This window comes from Hyperolius riggenbachi, chromosome 7 (genome assembly GCF_040937935.1).
Source record: "Hyperolius riggenbachi isolate aHypRig1 chromosome 7, aHypRig1.pri, whole genome shotgun sequence".
Classification (NCBI taxonomy): domain Eukaryota; kingdom Metazoa; phylum Chordata; class Amphibia; order Anura; family Hyperoliidae; genus Hyperolius; species Hyperolius riggenbachi.
In genome coordinates this window covers 254,978,963-255,005,953 of record NC_090652.1, presented here as the reverse complement: position 1 = coordinate 255,005,953, position 26,991 = coordinate 254,978,963, and the positions used below count along the sequence as shown (strand labels likewise).

The following is a 26,991-nucleotide window of genomic DNA, read 5'->3' as shown; positions in this document are numbered from 1 at the left end:
ATATCACAGGAGAAAACTTAGGAGAAAAAGTGAATTACATATGGCCTCGAGTGTGCTTCAACCCTTAGCCCAGGCATGGGCAAACTTGGCCCTCCAGCTGTTAAGGAACTACAAGTCCCACAATGCATTGCAGGAGTCTGACAGCCACAGTCATGACTCATAAAGGCAAATGCATTGTGGGACTTCCGTAACAGCTGGAGGGCCGAGTTTGCCCATGCCTGCCTTAGCCACTCCCCATTTATTCCAGTCAGAAACTGAAAAAGAGCTGACACCATAAGATCAGCAGGAACTCTCAGTCCATTTTATGAAATCCAAAAAAACAGAGGAAGGTCTTTTATAATAGAATGAGATTACTAAAAGGCTTGTGTATCCGTGATAATTCTATGATGCTTTAAAGGGAAGGTTCAGGGAGGGTGGAGAAAAAATAAAAATCAATTTCCACTTACCTGGGGCTTCCTCCAGCCCGTGGCAGGCAGGAGGTGCCCTCGCCGCCGCTCCGCAGGCTCCCGGTGGCCGACCCGACCTGGCCAGGCCGGCTGCCAGGTCGGGCTCTTCTGCGCTCCAAGTCCTGGCACTTCTGCGTCCCACGCCGGCGCTCTGACGTCATCGGACGTCCACCGGGCTGTACTGCGCATGCGCAGAACTACTGCGCATGCGCAGTACAGCCCGGCGGACGTCTGATGACGTCAGAGCGCCGGCGTGGGACGGGTCGGCCACCGGAGACCACCGAGAGCCTGCGGAGCGGCGGCGAGGGCACCTCCTGCCTGCCACGGGCTGGAGGAAGCCCCAGGTAAGTGGAAATTGATTTTTATTTTTTCTCCACCCTCCCTGAACCTTCCCTTTAATGGTGTAAAGCAATACAGATGTATTGTTAGGCAAGTGTTATGTACCTTCAGAGGACATGTTTCAGACTGATGTCGGCTCTTTGTCATACCTGAGTACAATTAGTGCCAAAAATTATTAAGCACCGACATCAGTGTGAAAGGACAACTATTGCGAAAAATTGTAAAATATACCGTATTTTTCGGACTATAAGACGCACCGGACCATAAGACGCACCTAGATTTAGAGGATAAAAATTGCGAATAAAAAAAAAAACGAATCCTGGTGCATCCATGGTGCAGAGGCATCTTGTGGATCTTCTCCACCCCCCCCCCCCCACCCCATTATTATATCCCCTTGTAACTCATGTCCCCCTAGTACCTTGTGTCCCCTCCTCTGTACTCCTCCTGTGTCCTCTTCTGTCCGGTTTCTGCCTCTGTCCACCTGTGTTGTATCACCTTATGGCTCAGTCCAGGTAGATTAGGAAGAGCAGAATGGATTTGGCTATGGCACAGTTGTAAGTTGGAGCTGTCAGTAGTAAGAAGGATGCATTAGCAAGTCCTCCTGGTTTAGCAGAAGCAGCCAAGCTCTGCACTCAGCCTGGCATCTCCCTGTGGCCATATGCCAAGTCTGCTGTGTGCAGGAGTCCTCAGATGAGTATTGGTGTGATGTGTGTGGAGTTATTCTGCTGGGAGTGACATAAGGAGGCCTACATGTGAGTCAGAGAAGGGCTATGTGTCTGGAATAGAAGGAGGAAGGCTCGCTGCTAAATGCTGCTTGGCTGGCAAGCAGCGTACATTGCCCTAATTCCATGCCATTGATGACTGGAGGGCAACATCAGCAGACATCCTCGCGGGTGTGGGAATTAGCTGATACAGTGCTGCTGTCTGCGGGCTGCAGCCTCACCTCTATGTTCCCCGGGATTCTAGTGACTTGAAAGGTTCTGCAGCCTCACTTTGAGCAGCAATGGCTTGAGCATTGCAGACACCACATTGTAGGAAAGAGGTTTGACATGGCTGCTGCTGCCGCTGCTGATTGCTTTACAGTTGCTAATCAATGGAATGGGACGCGGGGCAGTGTTATGTTAACCAGCTGGGTACGCTAGACGGCTCCTGCAGGGAAGACCTGTTACTTATCATTCATGCATCGGTAAGCTGGCTCGTTACTTTGTTCCCGCATCGGGTAAGCTGTGGGGATTCCAGGAAAGGGGTGTGACGTGGCTGCTGTGGATTGGTTTACAGCCCTGTCAGTCAGGGCTGCCGCTAAGTGACTGGCCCCAATGGTCCCACCGGCGAGACCATCAGATCCAGTCATTTAGCGGCAGCCCTGACTGACAGAGCTGTAAACCAATCCACAGCAGCCACGTCACACCCCTTTCCTGGAATCCCCACAGCTTACCCGATGCGGGAACAAAGTAACGAGCCAGCTTACCGATGCATGTATGATAAGTAACAGGTCTTCCCTGCAGGAGCCGTCTAGCGTACCCAGCTGGTTAACATAACACTGCCCCGCGTCCCATTCCATTGATTAGCAACTGTGCATCGGCTGCGCGCATCTCCGGCTGTCATTTGCCTCTCCTGCTACCCATTACAATTCCGCTGATTGGCCGCTAACAGCATTCGCACATCTAGGGTAACTGAAGCCTGTTCTCGTGAGAAGAGTCAAGTGACAATGTGAGATGCACGCAGCCAATTACAGCCAATGACGCGGGGCAGTGTTAACCAGCTGGGTACGGTACACGGCTCATGCAGGGAAGACCAGGGTCCTTACTTCTTATTCATGCATCGGTAAGCTGGCTCGTTACATTTATCCACGTGGTCGGGGGACTCGGGGCATTGAAAACTAGCTGAGGATGCTAAATCTTCAGAGCGACTTGCAGGGAATTTAAACAATGGTAAAAAACTTAAGTCCAAATATGGTACATTCGGACTATAAGACGCAGGGACTTTTTCTCCCCACTTCTGGGGGAACAAAAAGTGCGTCTTATAGTCCGAAAAATACGGTAAAATACATACATATAAAATGTACATTTCTCCCAGAGTAAAATGCACTATAAATTACTTTTATCCTATGTCCCTGTCACTCACAGTAGGTAGTGAAAATCTAAAAGGTTTTGGACTAATCCATCTCCTCATGGGGGACAGGGCCGGTTTAAGCAACAATGAGGCCCCAGGGCAAAATAAACCTGGGGGGCCCCCCCAACAGATACCCCGGAGCAAAAATCGGCATTAAGGGACCTTTTTTGCAGCTGGTATAGTCAGGGTGTAAAGCCCCAATCGGTCGGAGCTCCACATTCTGGCTACCCCAGCCTGCATGGGGGACAAGGGGTTAAAAAGTTTCAGGAGGGGGGACCCCACATAATTAAAAAAAAAAATTCCCACACTCTAAACATAAAAAAGTTTTTGGGAAAATAGGAAAAAATGCCAGGGATCTTCATACATCCATATTGCGGCAGTATAGCGATCCCTGGCCAAAGCGATGCGGCTGCGTATAGACCCCCTGGAAACCCCGTCAGGAAATTTATTGCTTTTTCTTTTGATGCATGTAAAATTACACTACTGTTAGGTTTACTACTAAAAGTGACATTTACCACATTTAAAAGTATACTTTTTTCCTTCGAAACTTTAAAATCGATTTTCTCAAAAACTATAAGTTCTTTTTGAAAAATTGTTTTTTCCTCTTATTCCCAATGATCTCTTTAACATATCCTGCAAATTTAGGGTTTCTAGCATTTAAGGTGGATTTGCTATTAACCATTAAAGTCGGAGGGTTTTTAAATGTGTATTTTTTTTCCTTTGAAACTTTAAAATCGATTTTCTCAAAAACTATAAGGTCGATTTGAATTTTTTTTTCCTCTTGTAGCCACTGGGGGCCCCTACAAGCTCTGGGGCAATTGCCTCCTTTGCCTCTATGGTAGCGCCGGCCCTGATGGGGGATGGATTCTCAGCTATAAGGAAATACTGAGAATCTACCATGAGGAGATGGACTACTCCAAAATCAGTCAGATCTTTCAGCTTTTTACTACCTACTATGACAGCAAGATAGAAAAAAAAGTAGTTTATAGTGCATTATAAGTGCAAGCCAGTCACAGAGGCCATGCTGATCACTACAATATATTAAATTAGCCCTGGCTTAATCTGCATTCTGGTATTCACTACCACAGGTGCAGGAGTAGTGATGTATAAATAGTAATAAACAAAAAGAAGAAACACCTCCACTTAGGGAATGTCAAAAAATACAAAAATAGGCTTTATTGATCACTTAGTTAGATTGGGACAAACAATACAAAAAACACTTAAAAACAATGTCCTTGCATGTGGAGAGCTCCCATTCACAAGCACAACCTTACAAGACCACGCACTACCACTTTCATATGCCGGCACCAGCTTAATCATCTATTGGTAGATTGTTGCGGGTTGCAATCGATTGTAGTTGAAGCCGAGATATTACACCACCATATTGCTGCTTATGCATATATGAATGTAAAGGGATCTGTCTCACCAATTGCTGTTCAATCACGGATATTGGCGGTCCACAGCTCCTCCACAAGCTTATCCTCCACGATCAGCTTCAGATTCCTGCCTGAAAAGATGCATGCACATCCTTGCCTCCTCCTGCACCGCTCTGGCAGTAAGTTACAGTGAGCTCTTTAGTTGCCACCTTAGCTTTTAGGCCTTGCAGAGTATATCATCCATGCTGTGGGTGGATAGCTGCAGCATGCAAACAACGGTCACCCCGGCGTGGAGCGCTCCAGAAACCGGGACTTGGCTCTGCTCACTTGTTGATGCTTATCCATGTCTACTGCTGAAAATACCTAGAATAGAGGACTTGTGCAGATACACAGCCTTCCATCACTATGAGCAGATCTGCAGTGTTTCCCCACTATGTGCAGATCCGCAGTGTTTCCCCACCATGTGCAGATCCACAGCATTTCCCTACTATGCGCAGATCCACAATGTTTCCCCTCTATGTGCTGATCCGCAGCGTTTTCCCTCTATGTGCTGATCCGCAGTGTTTCCCCTCTATGTGCTGATCCGCAGCGTTTCCCCTCTACGTGCTGATCCGCAGCGTTTACCCTCTTTGTGCTGATCTGCAGCATTTCCCCGCTTTGTGCAGATCCCCAGCGTTTCCTCACAATGTGCAGATCCACAGCATTTCCCCACTATGTGTAGGTCTGCAGCATTTCCCCACTATGTGCAGATCCACAGCATTTCCCCACTATGTGTAGGTCTGCAGCATTTCCCCACTATGTGTAGGTCTGCAGCATTTCCCCACTATGTGCAGATCCACAGCATTTCCCCACTATGTGTAGGTCTGCAGCATTTCCCCACTATGTGCAGATCCACAGCATTTCCCCACTATGTGTAGGTCTGCAGCATTTCCCTACTATGTGCAGATCCACAGCATTTCCCCACTATGTGTAGGTCTGCAGCATTTCCCCACTATGTGCAGATCCACAGCATTTCCCCACTATGTGTAGATCTGCAGCATTTCCCCACTATGTGTAGGTCTGCAGCATTTCCCCACAATGTGCAGATCCACAGCATTTCCCCACTATGTGTAGATCTGCAGCATTTCCCCACTATGTGCAGATCCACAGCATTTCCCCACTATGTGCAGATCCACAGCATTTCCCCACTATGTGCAGATCCACAGCATTTCCCCACTATGTGCAGATCCACAGCATTCCCCCACTATGTGCAGATCCACAGCATTTCCCCACTATGTGCAGATCTGCAGCATTTCCCCACTATGTGCAGATCCACAGCATTTCCCCACTATGTGCAGATCTGCAGCATTTCCCCACTATGTGCAGATCCACAGCATTTCCCCACTATGTGCAGATCCACAGCATTTCCCCACTATGTGCAGATCTGCAGCATTTCCCCACTATGTGCAGATCCACAGCATTTCCCCACTATGTGCAGATCTGCAGCATTTCCCCACTATGTGCAGATCCACAGCATTTCCAGGTTATGTGCAGATCCGCAGCGTTTCCCCACTATGTGCAGATCCACAGCATTTCCCCACTATGTGTAGGTCCGCAGTGTTTTCAGCATTTCCCCACTATGTGCAGATCCGCAGCGTTTTCCCTCTATGTTCTGATTCCCAGCCTTTCCCCTTTATGTGCAGATCCGCAGTGTTTTACCTCTATGTGCAGATCCGCAGCAATTCCCCTCTATATGTAGTTCTTCAGTGTTTCCCTGCAATGTGCATATTTGCAATGTTTCCCCTCCGTGCAGATCCGCAGCAATTTACCTCTATGTGTAGGTCTGCAGTGTTTCCCCTCTATGTGCAGATCCGCAGCATTTCCCCTCTATGTGTAGGTCTGCAGTGTTTCCCCACTATGTGCAGATCCGCAGCGTTTCCCCTCTATGTGCAGATCTGCAGAGTTTCCCCACAATATGTAGGTCTGCAGTGTTTCCCCACTATGTGCAGATCCGCAGGGAAATGCTGCCTGTTTCTTTACTGTCTTGCTGTCCAGATCGCTCTGTGGTGCAACTCTGGATGGCATGCCACAGATTTCTGCAGCACGCACTCAAATTCTTATAGCTGTAGCTTCGCAGGAAAATGTCCGATTTCGACTGTGTCTCTTAGTGGGATTAAACCCAGACATGTGTTTGTCAGAACTTGTTAATTCAACAGTAGACAAAGTTAGCTGGGTCGGATGCATCCTGCTTTCTATGGCCTCCTAATTGCATGCAAGTGGTTGCACCACCGGTGAGCTGGGCACAGGGTTAGCCGAATGACGGCTCACCCTGCTGATGCTTAAATCCCTGGCAGCATTAAATATTATTCCCCCTCCAAATCCTCACAACTCAGAGGGAGATGTAAAGATCTGGGGACCACCAGAGCCCCAAATTACCCTTCTGCACCCAACACAGTATAATATTACTGTTTTGGGACACCTAGTTTTGGCGCCATGTGCTGGAACCACCTGATTCCCCAGATCTCAGTCTGATCATGCATTGACGGGATGTGCTAGGTTCCAGACACCATAGGACACCTTCTGAGGTCTTCTAGAGTCCATTCCTCAGTGGGAATGAGCATTGCTGATACAAGTGGACTTACACAATATGTTGTCGCTAATCATTATAGTTCATTGGCATTCGATATTAGCTAGTACTCAATCCTGCACCGCCATCGGGCATGGTCACTGATGGGTTGTAGCAGATTATTTACTTTTGTAGATTTACCATAAAGTTATAATTTCCATAAGTAATGGTTACAAATTGTTTTTTTTTCCTAGGCATTTGGAAAATTGGAAGTTCTTGATCCAGAAGGTAAATGTAGATTTGGCAGAATGTTATTGCATAATATCAGGCCCAAACACCATGATTGGATTTTTGAGGCAGTTTTTCTGTAGGGACATGAGGCAAAGCACGAGTGTGCTGAGACACTGCACTGGACTGCAGCATTTCATCTAAATCACTGTGAAATGACCATTCTGCACTGTAAATGTGATTGTGCTGTCAATGCAAAAGGTGAGGCATTTCTTGCAATAGCTGAACGTGACCTCTCAGTTCCTGCTGACTACGACTTGTCTGCTATTATCTCTCCAAGCAGCTGTGATACTGTCTGTGTCTTCCGAGTACCGGTAGTTAGTTGTTGTTAGTATCTTGTAGCCATGAATATTGGGCTGCTATTTTAAACAGCAGAGCTGGTTACAGTGACAGGTGGATTCTGCTGCCTCATTAAAGGGACCCTAAGCTCTGAATAAAAATGAAATTTGGACTTACCTGGGGCTTCCTCCAGCCCCCCCGTAGCCCGCAAAGTCCCCCGGCGTCCTCCTGGTCTCTTCCGTGGTCCTTGTCCCGGCTCCAGTATTTCAGCACTTCGGCTGAAGTCTCCTGTGCATGCGCATGCTGCGCGTCATAATGCCAGCCAGCATCCCGCACACCGGATTACCGAGCACGGATGGGACCGAGAGTATGCCGGAGGACCTCGCGGGCTATTGGGGCTGGAGGAAGCCCCAGGTAAGTCCATATTTCATTATTATGTAGCGCTCAGGGTTCCTTTAAAAGGATCACTATAGCCAAAAAATGTTCAATTTAAAATGCATATGCAAAAAAATTTATATTGGATGCAGAGTAAAATGCTCTATAAATGTCATTTACAGTAGGTTATAAAAATCGGAAAGGTTATCGAATAGTCTACCTCCTCATGGGGAATTCTCAGGGTTTTCTTAATTTTCAAAATCACTTACTGAACGTCACTTGCTCAGCCCAGCCCCCAAAATCGTGTGCAAGTGAGTATGTTGGGAAGCCACCATCTTTGTATATAGCCTTTCCATAAAGTGTTTTTGTAAAAAGAGGAAATACTGAGAAACCCCCATAAGGAGATAGACCAGCCCATTATTTACTGCCTACTGTAAGCAACAGCAACATAGAAAAAAAAGTAATTTATACTGCATTTTACTCTGCTAAACATGTGCAGCTTATTTGTATGTGTAGCGCACCCATAGGTGTAGCTGTGTTAGATGGGTCCTGCTCTTGTCCAACTCCAGTGACACCCACAACCTCCAGTGATACACATGAACCAGTTATGGCAATAATGGAATACCAACAGTTGCTTGCAAAGGAATGCAGTAGAGAATGACATCTCCAAAGCCTCTGGAAAGGGCTTGGCCTAAAGAAACATCAGAAAATCCAGAGATGTGAAATCCAAATAATCACAGTAAATCATTAAAGGTACTCCGAGCAGTGCAGAAACTATGGAAAGATGCATATCATTTTAAAGCTATCTTTTTCCTCTTTCCAATGATATGTAAACCGCCACCCTACGCCTTTTAGTTTTCGCTATTTTAGCGATTAAATTGCCGCGGCCGCGATTTCGATCACGAAAATAGAGAAAACTAAAAGGCGTAGGGTGACGATTTAGGGGTCGTCAGAAAGAGGAGAAAGAGAGCTTTAAAATGATATCCATCTTTTCATAGTTACATTGTATTACACAGGGCGACTTTTTCCTAAAGTCAGCAGCTCCATTCTGCTGAATAGAGCTGCTGACTTTGAGAAAAAGTCGCTCTGTGTAATACAATATAACTATGGAAACAGTGCAGAAACTATAGAAAGATGGACATCATTTTAAAGCTCTCTTTCTCCTCTTTCTGACAACAACTAAATCGTCGCCCCACGCGTTTTTAGTTTTCTCTATTTTCGCGATCGAAGTCACTGCCGTGGCAATTTCGATCGCGAAAATAGCGAAAACTAAAAGGCGTAGGATGGTGGTTTATATATCATTGGAAAGAGGAGAAAGAGAGCTTTAAAATGATATGCATCTTTCCATAGTTTTTGCACTGCTCGGAGTCCCTTTAAGTGCAGTTTAACCACTTTACCCCCAGCGGTACGAATTTCTCAGCCCCTTTTTTCCCTCCTAAAAAACCAGGGACGGAGAAATCCGTACCTTCCGCGCTACCGCCGCTGTCCGCGTTCCCGCCGCTCGTGCGCGTGCACCCGCCGCTCGTGCACGCCGCCGCCCGCTCGCCCGGAGATCAATGAACGGGAAAATCCATTCCCGTTCATTGATCTAGCCCCCGCAATGATCTGCTGCTTCTTTCAGAAACAGCGAGATCATTGTGCGTCTCCCAGCCTCCTACTGTTTCCTCCCGGACGCTTACAGGTCGCATGTAAACAAACACTCTGTGGCCATCTTGTGGCCAAATAGTAAACCTCACCCTAAAAGCATTTTACATATACAAACATTACATTTACACAATAAATTAACTCATTACCTCCCACACTCCCCAATTTTTTATTTTTTTTTGTAATTAAAAAAAAAAAAATACAATAAAAAAAAAAAACATAAATAGTTACCTTAGGGACTGAACTTTTTAAATATTTATGTCAAGAGGGTATAACACTGTTACTTTATAAACTGCGGGCTTGTAATTAGGGATGGATGCAAAACTGAAAAAAATGCACCTTTATTTCCAAATAAAATATTGTCGCCAAACATTGTGATAGGGACATAATTTAAATGGTTTTATAACCGGGACAAATACATTAATTCATGTAATACATTTCATGGGTTTTAATTACAGTAGCATGCTTTATTTAAAAACTATAATGGCCGAAAACTGAAAAATAATAATTTTTTCCCACATTTTTTCCTATTTCCCCATTAAAACACATTTAGAATAAAATAATTCTTGGCATAATGTCCCACCTAAAGAAAGCCTAATTGGTGGCAAAAAAAACAAGATATAGTTCATTTCATTGGGATAAGTAATAATAAAGTTATAGACGAATGAATGGAAGGAGCGCTGAAAGGTGAAAATTGCTCTGGTGGTCAGGGGGTAAAACCCCTCAGTGGTGAAGTGGTTAAATGACAAATGTATAAACGGTCTGTTATAAACAAACTCAGATAAACATTGAAGCTAATTTCCCTAAACATTGGCCAATGTTAATCTAAATAGTAGGCCGGCAGTTGGAGCTCATATATAAAACTGTATTTGTAATCTACAAGGAGCTTTACTCTGGAGAGCAGCAGCAGGAAGATGAAACAAGTTGGATTATTAGATATATATATAATGATTCTCTTCATATTGTCCTTGACACCTCGAAAAGATTGTTAGGCCAATATACAGTTCAGTCTCTAGTCCCCACTACAAACTACGTTGCATAATGGCCCATACTCACAGGCAACTTTTTTGGCCTGTCACCAGCACACGTAAGCGTGTGCGCGACAGGCCGGCGACAGCTCCTCGCCAGGTCCCTCCGCGTACACACGCGGAAGAGGGACCAGCGGTGCGACGGAAGCTGTCGCCAATGTTCCTCCTCCCCCGCCGGAAGCTCCGTATTCTTTATGCAGGTTGCTGTCGCTAGTCCGCGTACTCACGCGGACTAGCGACAATTGCGGCGGTGTTGCGGCGGCAACTGTCGCCAGGCAATTGAGCGGTTCAACCGCCTGGCGACATCAGCGACGAGCGACAGTTCGGGGTGCGCGCCTGTGCAACGCCGCGTGTTGCGGCGACAATTGTAGCCCGTGGGTATGGGCCATTAGACCCTGGGAGTGAATTCTCTGTTCTCAGAGTTAAGACTTTGTCTCATTGGCTACAAAATCGCAACAGTATCAAAGCTGCTCTCCTATTGGTGAGAGGTATTCTCCCCTAGACGTAGGAAGGAAAACTGCAAACAGTAAACTCTGCAATTAACTGTTTCAGAGCTGATTTCATAGAGCTACAAAACCCAGATATGATCACATAGAGAATACACTTTGCACAGGTACTGAATAGCCATACTGGCAGGATGGCTACATACTGTATGTATTTAAAATGTTACTATTTTTCACAGTAGTGGTCCTTTAAAGGGGTTCTCTGGTATTGTAAAAATCAAACAAGCTGACACTTACCTGTGGCTTCTATCGGCCCCCTGCAGCAGTAATGTCCCACGCCGTCCTCCTCCGATCACCCGTTCCCAGCCGCCGGTCCTGGTCGAATAATGCTCGCTCCCGCTCGCGTCATAGGGAGCTTATTGCGCAGGTGCAGTACGAAGTTTTCTTGTACTGCGTCTGCGCAGTTAGCTCCCAATGACGCACGGGAGCGAGCATGCGCGTGGCCAAGGCTGCGCAGCGGCAGTGTAATCACTCACGTGATTACACCGACCCCGGCAGCAGGGAAAGGCCACACCATCGGAAGAGCATGTCGTGGGACATTACCGCTGCAGGGGGCTGATAGAAGCCACAGGTAAGTGTCAGCTCGTTTGATTTTTACAATACCACAGAACCCCTTTAAGCACATCTGACAGGAGTAACAGGAGAGGTTTTCCCTTAATTTATCTGTTGTTAAATACCGTGGCCCGTAGGCAATTCATTTTTTATCCCAAGTTTTCTCATTGGGGCTACATTTTTAACTTCTATTTTAAATCACTTTCCAATACTTTTCAACTGAAAAGGTAGCTAAAAGTAGGTGAAAAAGTACTGCCATAATTATTTAAAGTATTTTCGTGTTTTCTGGTGGCTTAATGCTGGGCATACACGTCTCGATTTTGCTGCTCGATTCTCCCGCTTGATCGATTCCACGCTCGATTCCGCAGGCGATTCTCTTATCTTCCGCTCGTTTTTCTTATCTTTTTGCATCGTCTTCAATGCGGAATCGAGCAGCAAAACGATTGGGCCGGAGATTGGACATGTAGGAAATTATCTATCGAGCCACCTAAATGGCTCAGAATCAAGCCGTGTATTCCCAGCATAAAGGGAATCTGAAGTGAAAATAAACAAATCATATAATGAGTTGTATGTGTAGTACAGTTAAGTGAAATAAAACACTAGGAGCAAAGAAAATAGTCTCATATTGTTTCATGTACAGGAAGAGTTAAAAAAAACTTCAGTTGTTATCTATGCAAAAGAGCTTCTCTGTGAGCTCTCTAACTAATTTAGTCAGAGAACAGTGCTTTTTTTTCTGAAGCACTTGTACATCAAAGAAAGAGTGAAAGACAACTTCTGATAACATTTTACTGCAGAGAAATTCAAAGGGTCATTAGCTCTGCTGTGTTTCATTGTTTAAATGCAGAGTGTAGTGTGTAAACAGCAAATATTAGAGAATGATGCAGTGTTATTAAAAAAAAAAAAGCTATATAGCTGAAAATAAAACTATGAGACTCTTGTATTTGCTACTAATGTTCTATTCATTATCTGTACTACACATACAATTCATTATATCATAAGTTGTTGTTTTTTTTCCGATTCAATGTCGATTCAATGTCACTTTGAAATGCATTTTATTGACAAGGTCAAAAATATCACTTATGTGAAAGAGTTAATTGCATATTCTCTTATGTGTACCGTTGTGAAACTTTCAGGAGCCAATTTATAAAAGCACATTAATGCAGCAAAATGTATTTATGACTGCATCAGCTTCGATTTTTGTTATCACTATTTAAAGGGCCACAGTCGCGAAAATCTTAAAATTTAAAATACATGTAAACATATACAGATAAGAAACCTGTTTCTTCCAGAGTAAAACTTGCAGTAGGTAGTAGAAATCTGACAGAACCGACAGGTTTTGGGCTAGTCCATCACTCCATAGTGGACCCTCCTTGAAATAAAGATTTATAAAAAAAAAAAACATGCTGGCCAGCCTCCCTGCTCGCTGCACACTTTTTTGTGAAGTTGGACGGAGTAGCTGCCTTTCACTAAGTGCCTTTGAAAATAAAGAAAACCCTAAGAATTCCCTATGAGGAGATGGGTTAGTCCAAAACCTGTTGGTTCTGTCAGATTTCTACTACCTACTGTAAGGGAAAGCAACGTAGGAGAAAAGTAATTTACGGCTCACTTTACTCTGGATGAAACGTACCTCTTATCTGTATACATGTACATATATTTTATATTTTAAGATTTTTGCGACATACTTAAAAAAAAATTAAAAAGCAGCTACACGACCACAGTAACCCAACAAGAAAAACGGATGTGAGTATTCCTAAGTAGAAGGAAATGTGATAATTCCGACTTGATGCAGTAAGTGAAATGCTGATTATTCCGATTTGATGCAGGGGCTGCATTTGATTGGTCATTTTTCAAGTCTCATGTTGTATTACCATAAAATTTGGATTAACTCGGAATTATCAGCATCTGGTGGACCAATACACTTCCCATGATTTTCTTTCCACTAAGTTGTTTTTATGATTGTTTCTGTTTTTAGATGCGGAATCTCCAAAAAATACAATATTCCAGTAAGTGAAATGTATTTGTATATCTATTGCATTCACATTGATGGGGTTTTATCATTTTGTCTTTGTGCATTTGAGAACTGTACTGTCATGAATGTTAGTTGATGCAGAGCCAGCTCAGGTTCATGTATTTTATGCAGAGAGACGGTTATATTTGAGCCTTACTGTGCCACCGACAGTTATTGACCACAGTAGTTGACAATTCGACAGTGATCACTACAGCTTCTTTTTTCTGTCACATGTGGGGAATGTTCATATTTGTGACCAATCAGAGATCAGGAGGGCGTGGTCTTCACAATGAAACCCACAGTCTTCCATCAAGTCTGCTAGTGTCACCGTAAGACGACTTTTCATGCGTGCCGCACTTACAGTTTCCTCATATGTTCCGTACTTCCGGTTTTGTTGTTGGCTTTTTCCTCATTGGCCACTTGTTATGGTGTCTCAATTTACCTGATTGGTGCATATGTATAACCTCTAGTTCCCCATCAGGTCCACTCCTTGCTGGGAGCTGGTTTTACTTTTGCTGGTTGTGTTCTGATTGGCTGGCACAGTGCTGATTCTATAAATTGATTGGTTAGTGGAACCTTCTTGTATAAAATTCAGCTTTGCAGTTTATGTGATTAGTGGCTCTGCACAGGCTTGACAAAGAGCGGATGCCCATCTTCACCCGTTTCTTTTGTGTGTGTTAGCCCTGCTATTATGTAGGTTTCCTGAACTATGGAATTTGGTTCAATATATGTGATATCATTTCATGACGACAGCGCCGGGGCTCATCCTAGTTGTTGCAGCTGACTCTCTGTGGGCAAGGAGGTTCCTGACCTACAGCACATTCTTATAATCAGCGGAGGTTGCTTATCCTTTTGGTTGCTACTGTTACTTGATGCAGACCTCTAACCGGGAATTGCATTTTACAAATACTATTAGCAGAGAGCAACATTAGATGTCATTTAATTAGCAATTTTCCTTACTTTTCATGTTGAAATAAGCTAAAGGATCTCTGGCAGGGCTTTGATCGTGTGACTATGAAGATAGAATAGTGCCAATCAAAATGTATGCTTGGAGAGTTCACCAGCAAGAGCCACAGGCCATCCCACCCATTCTCTGCCCCTCTACAGTTCTGCAACCAATTTTTTTCCAATAAATCTTTATTGAACATACTTCAGTTTTTTTGAACGAAACACTGGAATTGGGGAAGACCATCCCTATTGGTCCCTCTAAACAGCATTATAGAGCCTAAAATATAACATTTATTGTCAATTAAAAATAATAATCAACCTCCCTGGCGGTAAGCCGCAGGGGATCACATGGCCCCGGTTTTTAAAAAAATAAAAATGGTTGTATTTTGTTAAGCTAGCACTGTGCTAGCTAACCATGTGGCCCAAGTCCCTCCGGGCCTCACCGATCGCCCCCGATCGCCACCGTCATACATACCCCCCAGGGATCCCGCGATGGCGCAGCCTCCCAATCGGCTCCAGGCTTCGCTATGGGGAAGATCGGGACTGCGCATGATGTCATGACGTCGATAACGTCATGTCCGATCGTTGCCATAGTGGCGAGTGAAGCTCATTGGTGAAGCTGCGGCTCTCGCGAGATCGTGGACGGGTAAGTATTGCCGGCGGTGATCGGGGGGGGGGGTGCGGTCAGAGAGGTGCCGGGTGAATTGGGGCACATAGTTAGCTAGCAAAGTGCTAGCTAACAAATAAAAAAACACATTTTATTTTAAAAAATCCCTCCGGCGCACGCAGCCACTGACACTGCGTTCCGCCAGGAGGGTTAAGCAGGCTAAACAGACAATTCCCATCACCCAGAACTTGTGCGAGGGGTAGATATGAGCACTTTTTCCTGGTTCCTTGACTGTATCTATTATCCATTTAGTCAGAATGGATAAAAAATATAGTACACCCCCCCCCCCCCAATTTGTAAGATCCCCATAAACCGACTACAAATTGACAACAATAAAAGTTATATTTTAGGCACTATACTACTATTTATATGGGCCAGTGGGGATTGCCTTTCCCAATGCCAGTGTTTAATTTATGATAAACTCTAATTCTTCCAAATAATTAAAGTGTTTGTACAGGTTGTCCTAGTTCAGATCACTGGCAGAGAGCCTTTCAGCCACTATTGCTGAGTGTATAGCATTCTGAGTCCACTGGAGGTAGTGGTGATGGTACTTTGCTTACACAAAACTATACCCACTTCATAAATGTCTAAAGGTGACCACTAATGATCCAATTTCTAGCGAAAAATTGTTTGAGCGATCAGAAATTCTGATTGGATTGGCTGTAAATACTCTCCGTTGATGGGCACAATTGATTATGAACGATTATATGAAATCGTCCGATTTGATTTTCATCAAACCAAAATTTGGATTTTCTTGTTGGTTGTCATAGATTGGTTCGTTGATGGTGTAGTGAACAATTTCATTCTGATCAGAATTTTTGATCGCTCAAACGATTTTTCGCTAGAAATTGGATCGTTAGGGGCCACCTTAAGGCTCCCTGCAAACTGCATGCGATTCCGATTTTTAATCCCTTTTTGCATCCGATTCCGATTTGTAATCGTTACTGCATGCTGCGTTTTTTCCTTCGTTTTTCTGTTGATTGCATTCAGGGAAAATCGGAATTGCAAATCGGAATCGGAAATCGGATTTGCAGTGTGCAGGTAGTCTTAGTCATTGGTAACCACCCAACAGATGAAAGCATCCACCTTTTTTGAACTATTCGGTCACAGGTGGTCACCAACATCTGCCATCAGGGTTCCACTCAATGCTAGTCATGGTTGAAGCCTAGTTGTTGGCCTGCTGTATTGGTTCAATGGTCAGTCTAAACTGAACGGTCAGTCTAAACTGGGTGTTGCTATTGTTATCCTTGTTCTAATGAAAGCCCCTCTCCAGGATAATTTGTTTTAAAAGACATCTCTTCCTCTGCATTCAACGTTTTGACTTGGGCTTGAAAATACTATGATAGAGGCACTGTAGTGACGTACTGTATATACTAGAATGCAGTAAATTATTCAGCAAACCCATTTTTGGGGTCATTTTCTTGGATTCACCATCATAAACAATTTCTAGATCTATATATTGAACATTCCACTGAGATCACTCAACAGCATGACAAATGTTGCCATCCATGATGAATTTCAGAATGTAAATCTTGCTGAGGAAAGTGTTTACAATGGGCAAAGGCTGATTAAATAATGTATAAATTAGTATTGTAAAAACTAAGCAATTGTATTGATGCATTTGTTTTTACTACAGTTCGTCTTTAATGTTAATTGTTGTTTTTGTTTAACTTCCTGTTTTAAAGAACATCGTGTCCACCTGATGTCCTAGTTTCTGCAACAAAGGTAAATGTAAAAATCTGAAATTGCATCTCTATATTGCAGCTTGTAAGCCTTTCCTCTGTTGTTTCTTGGCATTTCTGTACCTGCTCTACCACAACTGTAAGGCAGGGCTCACACTAATCGTTTTAGAAAAATTGTTTGCTTTTTTTGGCATGCTTTTTTTTTGCGTTAAGATTCATGCTGACCGTGGTCCTCCCCCAGGTCGGCAACCGTAGCATAATTGGTGGCTGCTGAGCTGGGGGCGGGCCACAGCGAAGAAGGTGGTCAGAGCTTTGTAATGGCCTCAATTCTGATAGTGTTATCAAACAAATTACCTCATGTGAGGTAAATTACCTCATGAGGGAATGACATTTAGCAATTCTGGTAGGTTTTAGTCATGTTTACCTCATGAGGTAAATAATGAGGTACCGGTAATTCGTGAGGTAATTAACCAAAAATAGCTATTCTCATGGAAATTAGGGGGCATGTTAGCACATAATTTACTGATCAGTTTAAGGCCTGTCTGTACCTGGAGGTAATGTCAAGCTGAAATACTATTTATAAAAGGCAATTATTGTATTCTAAGCGTGCTGTAAGCGATGGGAACCTCCTTACACAAACTTATAGGCCTGGGAAGCACAGCATTGACAGCAGTTACGCTGAAAATTATGCTTTTACACATTACCTTTTATTTCTGATATTTTCATTTTACTTATGATCATTTAGAATCAGAATGTTAAAGTCTCGCCGTTTTTGCAGACTTGGACATCTTTCCTACGATGCCTCGTATAACATTTTACGGGATGACTTTTCACCGTTATAAAGCTAATATTGTTATTATGGTTATTCTTGATGGTGCTCTGGGACACTGATGACACCTTCTGTATTCCTGCAGCGGCCAATAAATCTGCAGAATGGGAAGTTACAAGTACTGGGCCCTACAGGTAATAATAACACATGGGGAACAGGGGAGTGTTAACACCTGCTGTAATACGGTGAGCGCATGCATTATTACTGAATGAAGCACATTCAACCTTGTTCTAAATGCTTAATTATGCACTGTTCAGTCTTTTATGCCTAAATTAACCCAAAGGATGTAAGAGTAAAAATGTCTACTTTTCTGCTTAAAGCGGACCTGAACTCAGAAACTCCTCTCTGTTAAAAGATAGGCAACAGTATAATAACCTTTAAAGAAAAAAACATTTCTTTGTTACAGCTTACAGACCTCCTGCAATAACTCTGCAGTGTGTCTACTTCCTGCTTTCATGGAAGCAGACAAAGGGTTAACATCCTGTGTTTACATATTAGCCGAGGACTGCTGAATTTCCTTGCTGAGAGATGATTGCACTTGTGATTACTTGAAAATGAGCGGGCTCATCTCTCTATAAACACACAGGGTGCATTTCTCTCTGTTTTCTTTGTGTCCTGTGCAGGAGCTCAAGTCTACTAAAACAGGGAATTTAAAGGCTTCTTGTTTTTGTTTTTTTAAATATGTTTTATTCATTAATATCAATTATGCCTGTTCCATCAACAGGCGCTAGATGGCCTTCTGTCACACTGCGCATGCGCTTCCACATCCCCGCACACGGAAGGCCATTGCCCCTATGTGTTGCCACAGCTACGACCTTGCACATGTGCGCAACTTTCAAATTCAAAATTTGAAATTGCGCAAAAGTGGATCAGCGCATCACCGGGCCGCCTCCGAATGGCTACCAATCAGAGGTAGTCTCAAGGGGGGGCTCAGCGCACCTCTGATTGGTGGCCATTCGGAGGCGGCCCGGTGATGCCCTGATCCACTTTTGCGCAATTTCAAATTTTGAAATGTTTTACTTGGTAGCGCACCCAGGCTATGCATATCCATAATTTAGGATTAGTTAGTGTTAGGGCCCCTCCCATGGAGGATTGACTTCTTCGCAGTGGGAGGGACAAGTACTTAATAGGTTGCATGCAAGCTGTTACAGGAAACCAACATCCTCCAGTGGTAGACAGGTGCATTTTATTTGAATGCTGTGTGTGAATTTTATCCCACTAGTGGGGCTTGCACTCTCAAGTAGGTAGTCAAAGGATGCAATCTGTTTTTAAGTAGCGCTGTTCCTTGCCTCGCCATGTACAAATGAAAGTAACTTTGGTCAGCTGCTCCCACATAATAGTATTGCTTATCGATGTTTATGCATAGCTTCTGTGTGGTTTCAAGGTGCGTTTGTAGTCTCAAGGGGGGCTCAGCACACCTCTGATTGGTGGCCATTCGGAGGCAGCCCGGTGATGCGCTGATCCACTTTTGCGCAATTTCAAAGGGAAATCATTGGCCCGGCGGATTTTCAAGAAATAGCACCCCAGATCATCACAGAACCCCCGCCATGTTTTACGGTTGGGAGAAGGCAGTCTGGATGAAATTCTTCTTTTGGCTGTCTCCAAACGTACACATGGCCGGAGGTCGGAAATAAGGTAAACGATGTTTCTGTTACAGTATCACCAGCCATACGAGCAGCAACAATTTGGCCTCTTTAAAAGGCTGAGAGATCTGCCATTTGTATAAATTATATCCAACTTTTGTTTAAATATCTGTAAAAAAAAACTATTATTTTGATTAAACATGTCAAATAACAATAATAAACAAAAAAAATTAACATACTGTATGTCAAGTTTTGATTGCTTAAAACATGTTCAAAGATTATGATGCCAAAATGTTAGGTGTGTCCATTATTTTGTCCAACCCCTGTACAAGATACATAATTAGTGACAAAATACAAAAATGATACAAAATATAGAATACAAAATACAGAATTCGTAATGACAGTGATACAAGTAACATGATAAATAAAATCTATAATAATTTTCAAGACACAAAAGATGGAGAGAGCCCTGCCCTTGCGAGCTTACAATCTAAAGGATTTACTGCTTTACTGCTGGAATAAGCAAGTCTCTACCACATACATGTCAAACTCTGGCCCAAGGGCCAAATTTGGGCCGCAGAGCCATCAAATTTGGCATTTTGATTGGCCCAATTGGCTGCCTGTCACTTGACAGGCAGCTGATTGGGCTAATCAGCGTGCAGGGATCACGTCCATTTAAGCCACTGGACCCGCCGGGGCTCAGGGTGGGACGAGTGGAGTGCCTGTTAGTTACAAGGAGCGCGCATACAGTAAGTTACCAGCGCACACTAGCTGCACTACAGCAGCATAGGGTGCACTGAGCTTGCACTCCTCTAATTAAGCTGCGCTGCTCTAGCAGCACAGCTTGATGAATCAAGCCCCTTTTATTTTACAGACATCTGACTAACAACCAAACCATCATAAACGGTCATTCTAGCTCTCTAATATGTGATGTTTATGTGTACTTTTGCTTCACAGCTCACTGCAAATATTCAATTTCTTCAGTATACGTCCGTATGTGTCGTGTACTAAATAAAGCAAAGCTAAACCTTGTCTAAGCAATTCTGAGCATCACTTAGGACACTGCAGATTTAGGAAAATGTGTATCTAGGCAACAGCTGAGAGTTTAGATGTGTGCAAACCAGAAACCATTATCTTCAGACTGTACAAACTTTACCATGGGTTGGAAAGTGAAAGGTGTACTGAAATTATCATGATTGTTTTCAATGTAGGGTATGTGCTGTTAAACAAAATATTGAGCTTCCTTATTTCTTTTAAATTCACAGAGGATGTGTCGTGCCATTTAGCTGAAGCGGCATTGCGGTACGTTACTGTTGTTTATATCGTTAGACATAAAGTCATACATTTCCTTAGTGTTTTTATGTTACCCTTTCATATTCCGGGTCCGGTAACAAATGGTGCTGCTGACTTTCCAGTTACGTTTTATTGCACGTGTTTTGCAAAGTATCCTCTTCAGTGAAATAGCTACATTATCATAAAGTACTTTTATGATGGTAATAATCTGTAGGATGTTGTAGTATCGGTCAGTAAACATCATTCATTGACTTTTCTGTAAGCTCTCTTGGGTATTATATTACAATTATTATATATGAAAAGAAAATTATTTAAAAAAAAGCTGCAGTCCCAATATTTGTGTATTTGGGCCCTATCTAAAACTAAAGAAAATAGGTACAGTATGTAGATGCAAATTAGATCAATTGGGTGCTGCAATTGGCAGGCCTCTAATGGATGTCTGTGTTAATTTTCAGCAAATGCGGGTCCAAGTAGACATTTGGGTCCCTGATGCAGCTGGTAGCAGATCAGCTACTACATAGTAATTAATGGTTGTAGACAATCGGCTACAAATATAGTTTGCACACCGGATTTTTTAGTTTGTGCTAGGCATTTTCCAAGGGGGGTTAAGGTTAGACATTAGGTGGTGGGGGTTGTTAAGGTTACGCACTTACAGGAGGCGCTCACACACTTTATGGACCTGAACCAGTTTTATATGCTCCTGTACTGCCTGATGAAGCGGGATTGTTGACCGCAAAACGCGTTGCAATTTTATGGAGCTGTGAATAAATTGTATATTTTTTACTCTGCATTTGAGTATATGTCCACTACCAGAGGGAGGTAATTTCACCTCGACTTCCCTCTTTTTATCATTTTTAGAACATTGTTTTACTCTGCTTGGCGCCTCTGTTCGTACATATTACAGCACACTTACAGGAGGGTTAGGAATTAGCACTAGGTAGAGGGTCTTTTTTTAGGCACTTTTTAGACGATTTGACCCTTCCGAGATAAGTACTCCCCTGCGGATTTTTTATTCATTACAGGTGTTCTTTAACCATTAAAGGTGCATACACACATTCAATTTTGATTAGCCAATGATGGGCCAACTCTTTCACTGCCGTGTAGTTTGAGGACGAACAGATTTTGAATATTATGAGCAGATTGCGTAGGTAAGCTACTTGCCTTCTGTATCTGTAACTTACATAGAACTAAAGGTGGATGCTAAAAAGAAAATTTTTTACCCAGGAAGAGGGAATCCTGTGGATCCTCTAGAGGCTTCCTGTGTCCTCCTTCAGACCACGGCCACTGCCTGGGTCTCTTTGGAAGGTCGTGGCTTTGCTGCAGCTAGATGAGTACATCATTGCCTGGGCAGTAGCAAGGAGCCCCTTGTGGACATGTGACTGTGTGGCTTACTGCGCAGGCACACCCGTACTTGTGGAGGACCACATTTATACACGGCAGGGAGCGCAGCCTTGATGACATATCTGGCAAGCTCTTGTTGGATATGTTCCTGGGGATCTGTGCGGGGCAACGGTGGGGGCGAGGATGACATGGAAAGATTCTGGAGAATCGGGAGGCTTCCTAAGCAAGTCTCTATTTAATAATAATAATAATAATAATAATCCGAACATTTATATAGCGCTTTTCTCCTGGCGGACTCAAAGCGCTCAAGAGCTGCAGCCACTGAGCGCACTCAATAGGCCACCCTGCAGTGTTAGGGAGTCTTGCCTTGAGCTCCTTACTGAATAGGTACTGACCCTAGCCAGGATTCGAACCCTGGTCTCCCATGTCAAAGGCAGAGCCCTTAACCTGTACACTATCCAGCTTTGTTTCAATCTGCCTGGGGAACACTTTACAATGGCACTGTGCGGCATCTTGCCACAACCTTCCGCTAGGGCAATGAAAATCTATGGGGCCTTTCATACTGACGCGGTGCAGCGTTATGCGACTGAATATACGCCACATTTCCCGGCGCAAGTGCATACCTACGTTACCGTGCGGTGGACCAGTTGCGCATGTTTTTACACGTTGCGCATGCACAAAAGTGTTTTTTATCAGTACGCTTCCATGCACGTTATTGCTTTGGTCACAGGAAGTGAGCATCACTTTCCTCTTGACCAGCTACCAGGTGGGGATTACTGCATACTAACATGGTAATCCCTGAAGGCTGTTTTTTGCTGTGCGGGGACCACACCGCACCACTACCGCCAATCCACAGTACTTTAAAATGTATGCAGTATACGGTACAACCCTACACAGCAACATCTATTGTGAGGATTCCAGATTGCGGCATAAAATTTACATGTTTGCAGATACTCAGCCCTTCCAATTCATCTTCATTTCTTAGTCAATGGTGCAAATCCTGCGCAGGACACAAAACCAGGAAAATTGATTTCTCTCCTTTTACGCAGATCATTAGTGACAAATTCACGGAACATAAGTATACCAGACAATTAGCTGGCTACGTATTGGCAAGACTATATAATATCCTGTCCTGGTGTCTGGTCCTGACTAGACTCAGTTTAATAGTTTTCCAAATTAACCCATGTTAACAAAGAATTAAGCACGAGTTAAAGATCTGCTTGTATGTTAAATACATGTACAGATATAATGGGTGATTATCTATTATCCTTCTTTCATGACCTGTAGCACAGAAAGTCTATCTTCTGCATTTGACTTGAAGTGCCCTCTAATGATACAATCTTGATTGCATAGTATTACCACCTCTATGCAATATAAGGCACTGCCTGTAGTATCTATTCAAAGTATATTCACTCTGTTTACTCTTCTACTACATAGATTTTGTACAATCAAGCAGTGGTGCTCACCGCCAGGTCGTGATCACGCTTACGCGTGGATTCACGACCATTTTGACGCATTCCGCCTCGGACACGAAAATCCGTGAATAGATTTTCAACCACGAAAATCTGCTTCGGCTACGCGTGAATGCGGACAGAAATCCGCATTCACGCTCGTGAAACCGGGCGCTGAAGTCGTGGTTTGCGGAAATGCGTCAAACTATGCGGAAGTGACACATTGCAGGCCAATCAGAGTGCCCCAGCCAGGCCCTAGCAACCAATCACAGGAGGGGAGCTATGCCCTCCCCTCCTGAATATAAAGCGGCGGCCATGATGGAAAAGCTCTGTCCTTGCTAGACTGTGGTGCTGAGAGGATTATCTCCAAGCCATTGTTGTTTGAGCAAGTGCATTTATTGTGTTAAAAACAAAGCGGTTTTTTTTTGCTAACACTGCTCTTATACTGTACACAGTTAGCTAGTCAGTGAGTGATTGCTGTAGTTAGTTGTAGTCAGTGTAGTGTAGTGGGAGTGTGGGAGTCTAGTGATTATTTAACTGTGTGTAGTGCAGGCAGGTTCAGTGCTGCAGTGTAGTCAGTGTAGTGGGAGTGGGGATTATCTGTGTGTAGTGCAGGCAGGCAGGTTAGTGCAGCTGCAGTGTTCACTTGCATATTCCAGTGACAGTTATACACTTGTACTATTTGCAGGCAGCCAGTCACACCGCCGGCACCGCCACTCTCTGCCAGCGCTGTTCATTCATTCTGTCAGTGACCTTGTGCCGTGCCCAGTGCCCACTGCTCGCTCGCTGGCATATGAGCATCTCATTACACAGTGTGACATCCTTGTGTGCCCACTGCATCCTTCAGTGACCTAGTTGTATATCCAGTGCCCACTGCTGTGCCCACTGCATCCTTCAGTGACCTTGTACTGTGCCCACTGCATCCTTCAGTGACCTAGTTGTATATCCAGTGCCCACTGCTGTGCCCACTGCATCCTTCAGTGACCTTGTACTGTGCCCACTGCATCCTTCAGTGACCTAGTGGTATATCCAGTGCCCACTGCTGTGCCCACTGCATCCTTCAGTGACCTTGTACTGTGCCCACTGCATCCTTCAGTGACCTAGTTGTATATCCAGTGCCCACTGCTGTGCCCACTGCATCCTTCAGTGACCTTGTACTGTGCCCACTGCATCCTTCAGTGACCTTGTACTGTGCCCACTGCATCCTTCAGTGACCTTGTACTGTGCCCACTGCATCCTTCAGTGACCTAGTTGTATATCCAGTGCCCACTGCTGTGCCCACTGCATCCTTCAGTGACCTTGTACTGTGCCCACTGCATCCTTCAGTGACCTAGTTGTATATCCAGTGCCCACTGCTGTGCCCACTGCATCCTTCAGTGACCTTGTACTGTGCCCACTGCATCCTTCAGTGACCTAGTTGTATATCCAGTGCCCACTGCTGTGCCCACTGCATCCTTCAGTGACCTTGTACTGTGCCCACTGCATCCTTCAGTGACCTTGTACTGTGCCCACTGCATCCTTCAGTGACCTAGTTGTATATCCAGTGCCCACTGCTGTGCCCACTGCATCCTTCAGTGACCCTGTACTGTGCCCACTGCATCCTTCAGTGACCTAGTTGTATATCCAGTGCCCACTGCTGTGCCCACTGCATCCTTCAGTGACCTTGTACTGTGCCCACTGCATCCTTCAGTGACCTAGTTGTATATCCAGTGCCCACTGCTGTGCCCACTGCATCCTTCAGTGACCTTGTACTGTGCCCACTGCATCCTTCAGTGACCTAGTTGTATATCCAGTGCCCACTGCTGTGCCCACTGCATCCTTCAGTGACCTTGTACTGTGCCTACTGCATCCTGTGGCACTGTGCTACTACTACTACCACCAGTATGTTGGCATGGTCCTTCTGTGCTGCTGCTGCTGCTGAACTGAACGCCCGCTTTGTCCTCCTCCTCCTCCTGACTCAGTCGCTACCACGGTACCACCAATGCACTCTGTCTGCGTTATCACTGCCCGGGTCACCGGGTGCATTTAATTTTTTGGCCAGCACTATGACGCTGTGCTGCTACTACTACTACCAGTATGTTGCCGTGGTCCTTCTGTGCTGCTGAACTGACCGCCCGCATAGTCCTTCTCCTGACTCAGTCGCTACCACCACTGCCCGTGTCCACTGACAACTCTGCTGTGATGTCATTGCTAATTGCTGCAAAAAAACAAAAAAAAATTACAAAAACCTCTCTGGGGCCTTTTTGGCGTCAGCCACTCATCCTCCTCCAGCGGTACCTTCGCCACCAAGTGCCATTGGAACTCGCCCTCACCTCTTTGACTGCTTAACGCGTATATCCCTTTTTAAAACCACTTATTACCAATTAATAGCCCCATTTAAAGTGTTGATTTCACTTTAAAATCCATTTGCTCTAGAAAAAAAAAAAATTTGGAATTTTTTATGTTGAAGTTATCTTGCCCCTTATCACCTCGATAATCCATGCAATTTGGGGGATTGTAGCATGTATGGGGGCTTTGTTATTAACGTTAAAAGAAAATCTGCCTCTGGGCGGGAATCCACGCGTGATTACGCCATTCACGGCAGAAAATCCGCGTGGTTGCGTGGACGCGGACGAAAATCCGCATGCGGCGGGGCCGAATGCGGATTTTTTTTTTGCAACCACGCGGATTGCCGAATTCGTGGATGAGGCACATCCGAGCATCCCTACAATCAAGACTGTATAATTGAGGGGCATGCAGATGCAGGGCTGGTCCGAGGCAGAGGCGAGAGAGGCTCCAGCCTCAAGCGTAGTTTAGGAGTCTGCACATAACTCAGCTATTACCCCCCTTTTGTGTTTGAAGCAGACAGAAATTAGAAAAAAGGGATGACTGCAAGGCAGATAACTAGAGATTACGGTGTGGGGGAGTTGGGGGCCCTGGGGCGACTCTTCGTTTTATAGCAGGGGTGGGAGGGAAGGAGGGGCAAACTTTGGAGTCTGAGCCTTGGTTGCTGGAAGAACTTGTCCCAGCACTGAGCAGATTAATCCTCTCTGATCTGAATCTGATCAGAGAGTGTTCAAATCCTTCTGTACTGCACACAGTGTTCTCCCCAGAATATTTCTTCCAACTGGGTGGCATGAAAAAGTAGCTGGGTGGGTCGCAACCATGGGAATGCTGGGCTGGTGCAGCTCTGCCTACAGCATAGGAGGAGGATGAGGAGGTGTTCCGATGACAGCCGGGTGCTCCCCAAAATTAGCTTGGTGGAGCACCCGGCTAAAAGAGCCTGGGGGGGAACACTGACTGCACATAGATTTTGAATAGATTTCAGTGCAACACAATGAGTTGTCAAACTGATTGTAATCATTGTTATCTGTATCAACCGGCCTCTGCAGCATATTCAGTTTAGTTTTATAAGAACCAGTGAATACAGATAATGAATAATGCTCTCTACAAGGTCCTGACTTCCCTCTTTACTAGCACAGAACAGGGGACGCTGGGTGGCATGAAAAAGTAACCAGGTGGGTCGCAACCATGGGAATGTAGGGCCGTTGCAACTCTGCTTACAGCATAGGAATAAACATACATATATCCAGGCACATCGCCTCTAGTTAGGACATTAAATAAATTATTAGGGAAAGGGAGGTGCTGAAGGGGGTGTGGCTAGAAACAGAAAAAATCAATTAACCCTTCGCACACTCACATGCAAATGTTCAAACAAATGCA

General features: G+C 44.5%; 1 protein-coding gene across 3 annotated transcripts in view; it reads left to right on the top strand.

Moving 5' to 3' along the window:
- ERICH2 (glutamate rich 2) overlaps positions 1 to 26,991 on the top strand; it is a 52,878-nt gene that overhangs the window by 8,727 nt on the left and 17,160 nt on the right. For all 3 annotated transcript variants that reach the window (XM_068247048.1, XM_068247047.1, XM_068247046.1), the window contains exons 3-7: positions 7,073 to 7,106; positions 13,460 to 13,490; positions 16,796 to 16,835; positions 17,707 to 17,755; positions 20,470 to 20,506. In XM_068247048.1, the coding sequence (XP_068103149.1) occupies positions 7,073 to 7,106; positions 13,460 to 13,490; positions 16,796 to 16,835; positions 17,707 to 17,755; positions 20,470 to 20,506 (191 nt within the window). The remainder of the gene's footprint in view (positions 1 to 7,072; positions 7,107 to 13,459; positions 13,491 to 16,795; positions 16,836 to 17,706; positions 17,756 to 20,469; positions 20,507 to 26,991) is intronic.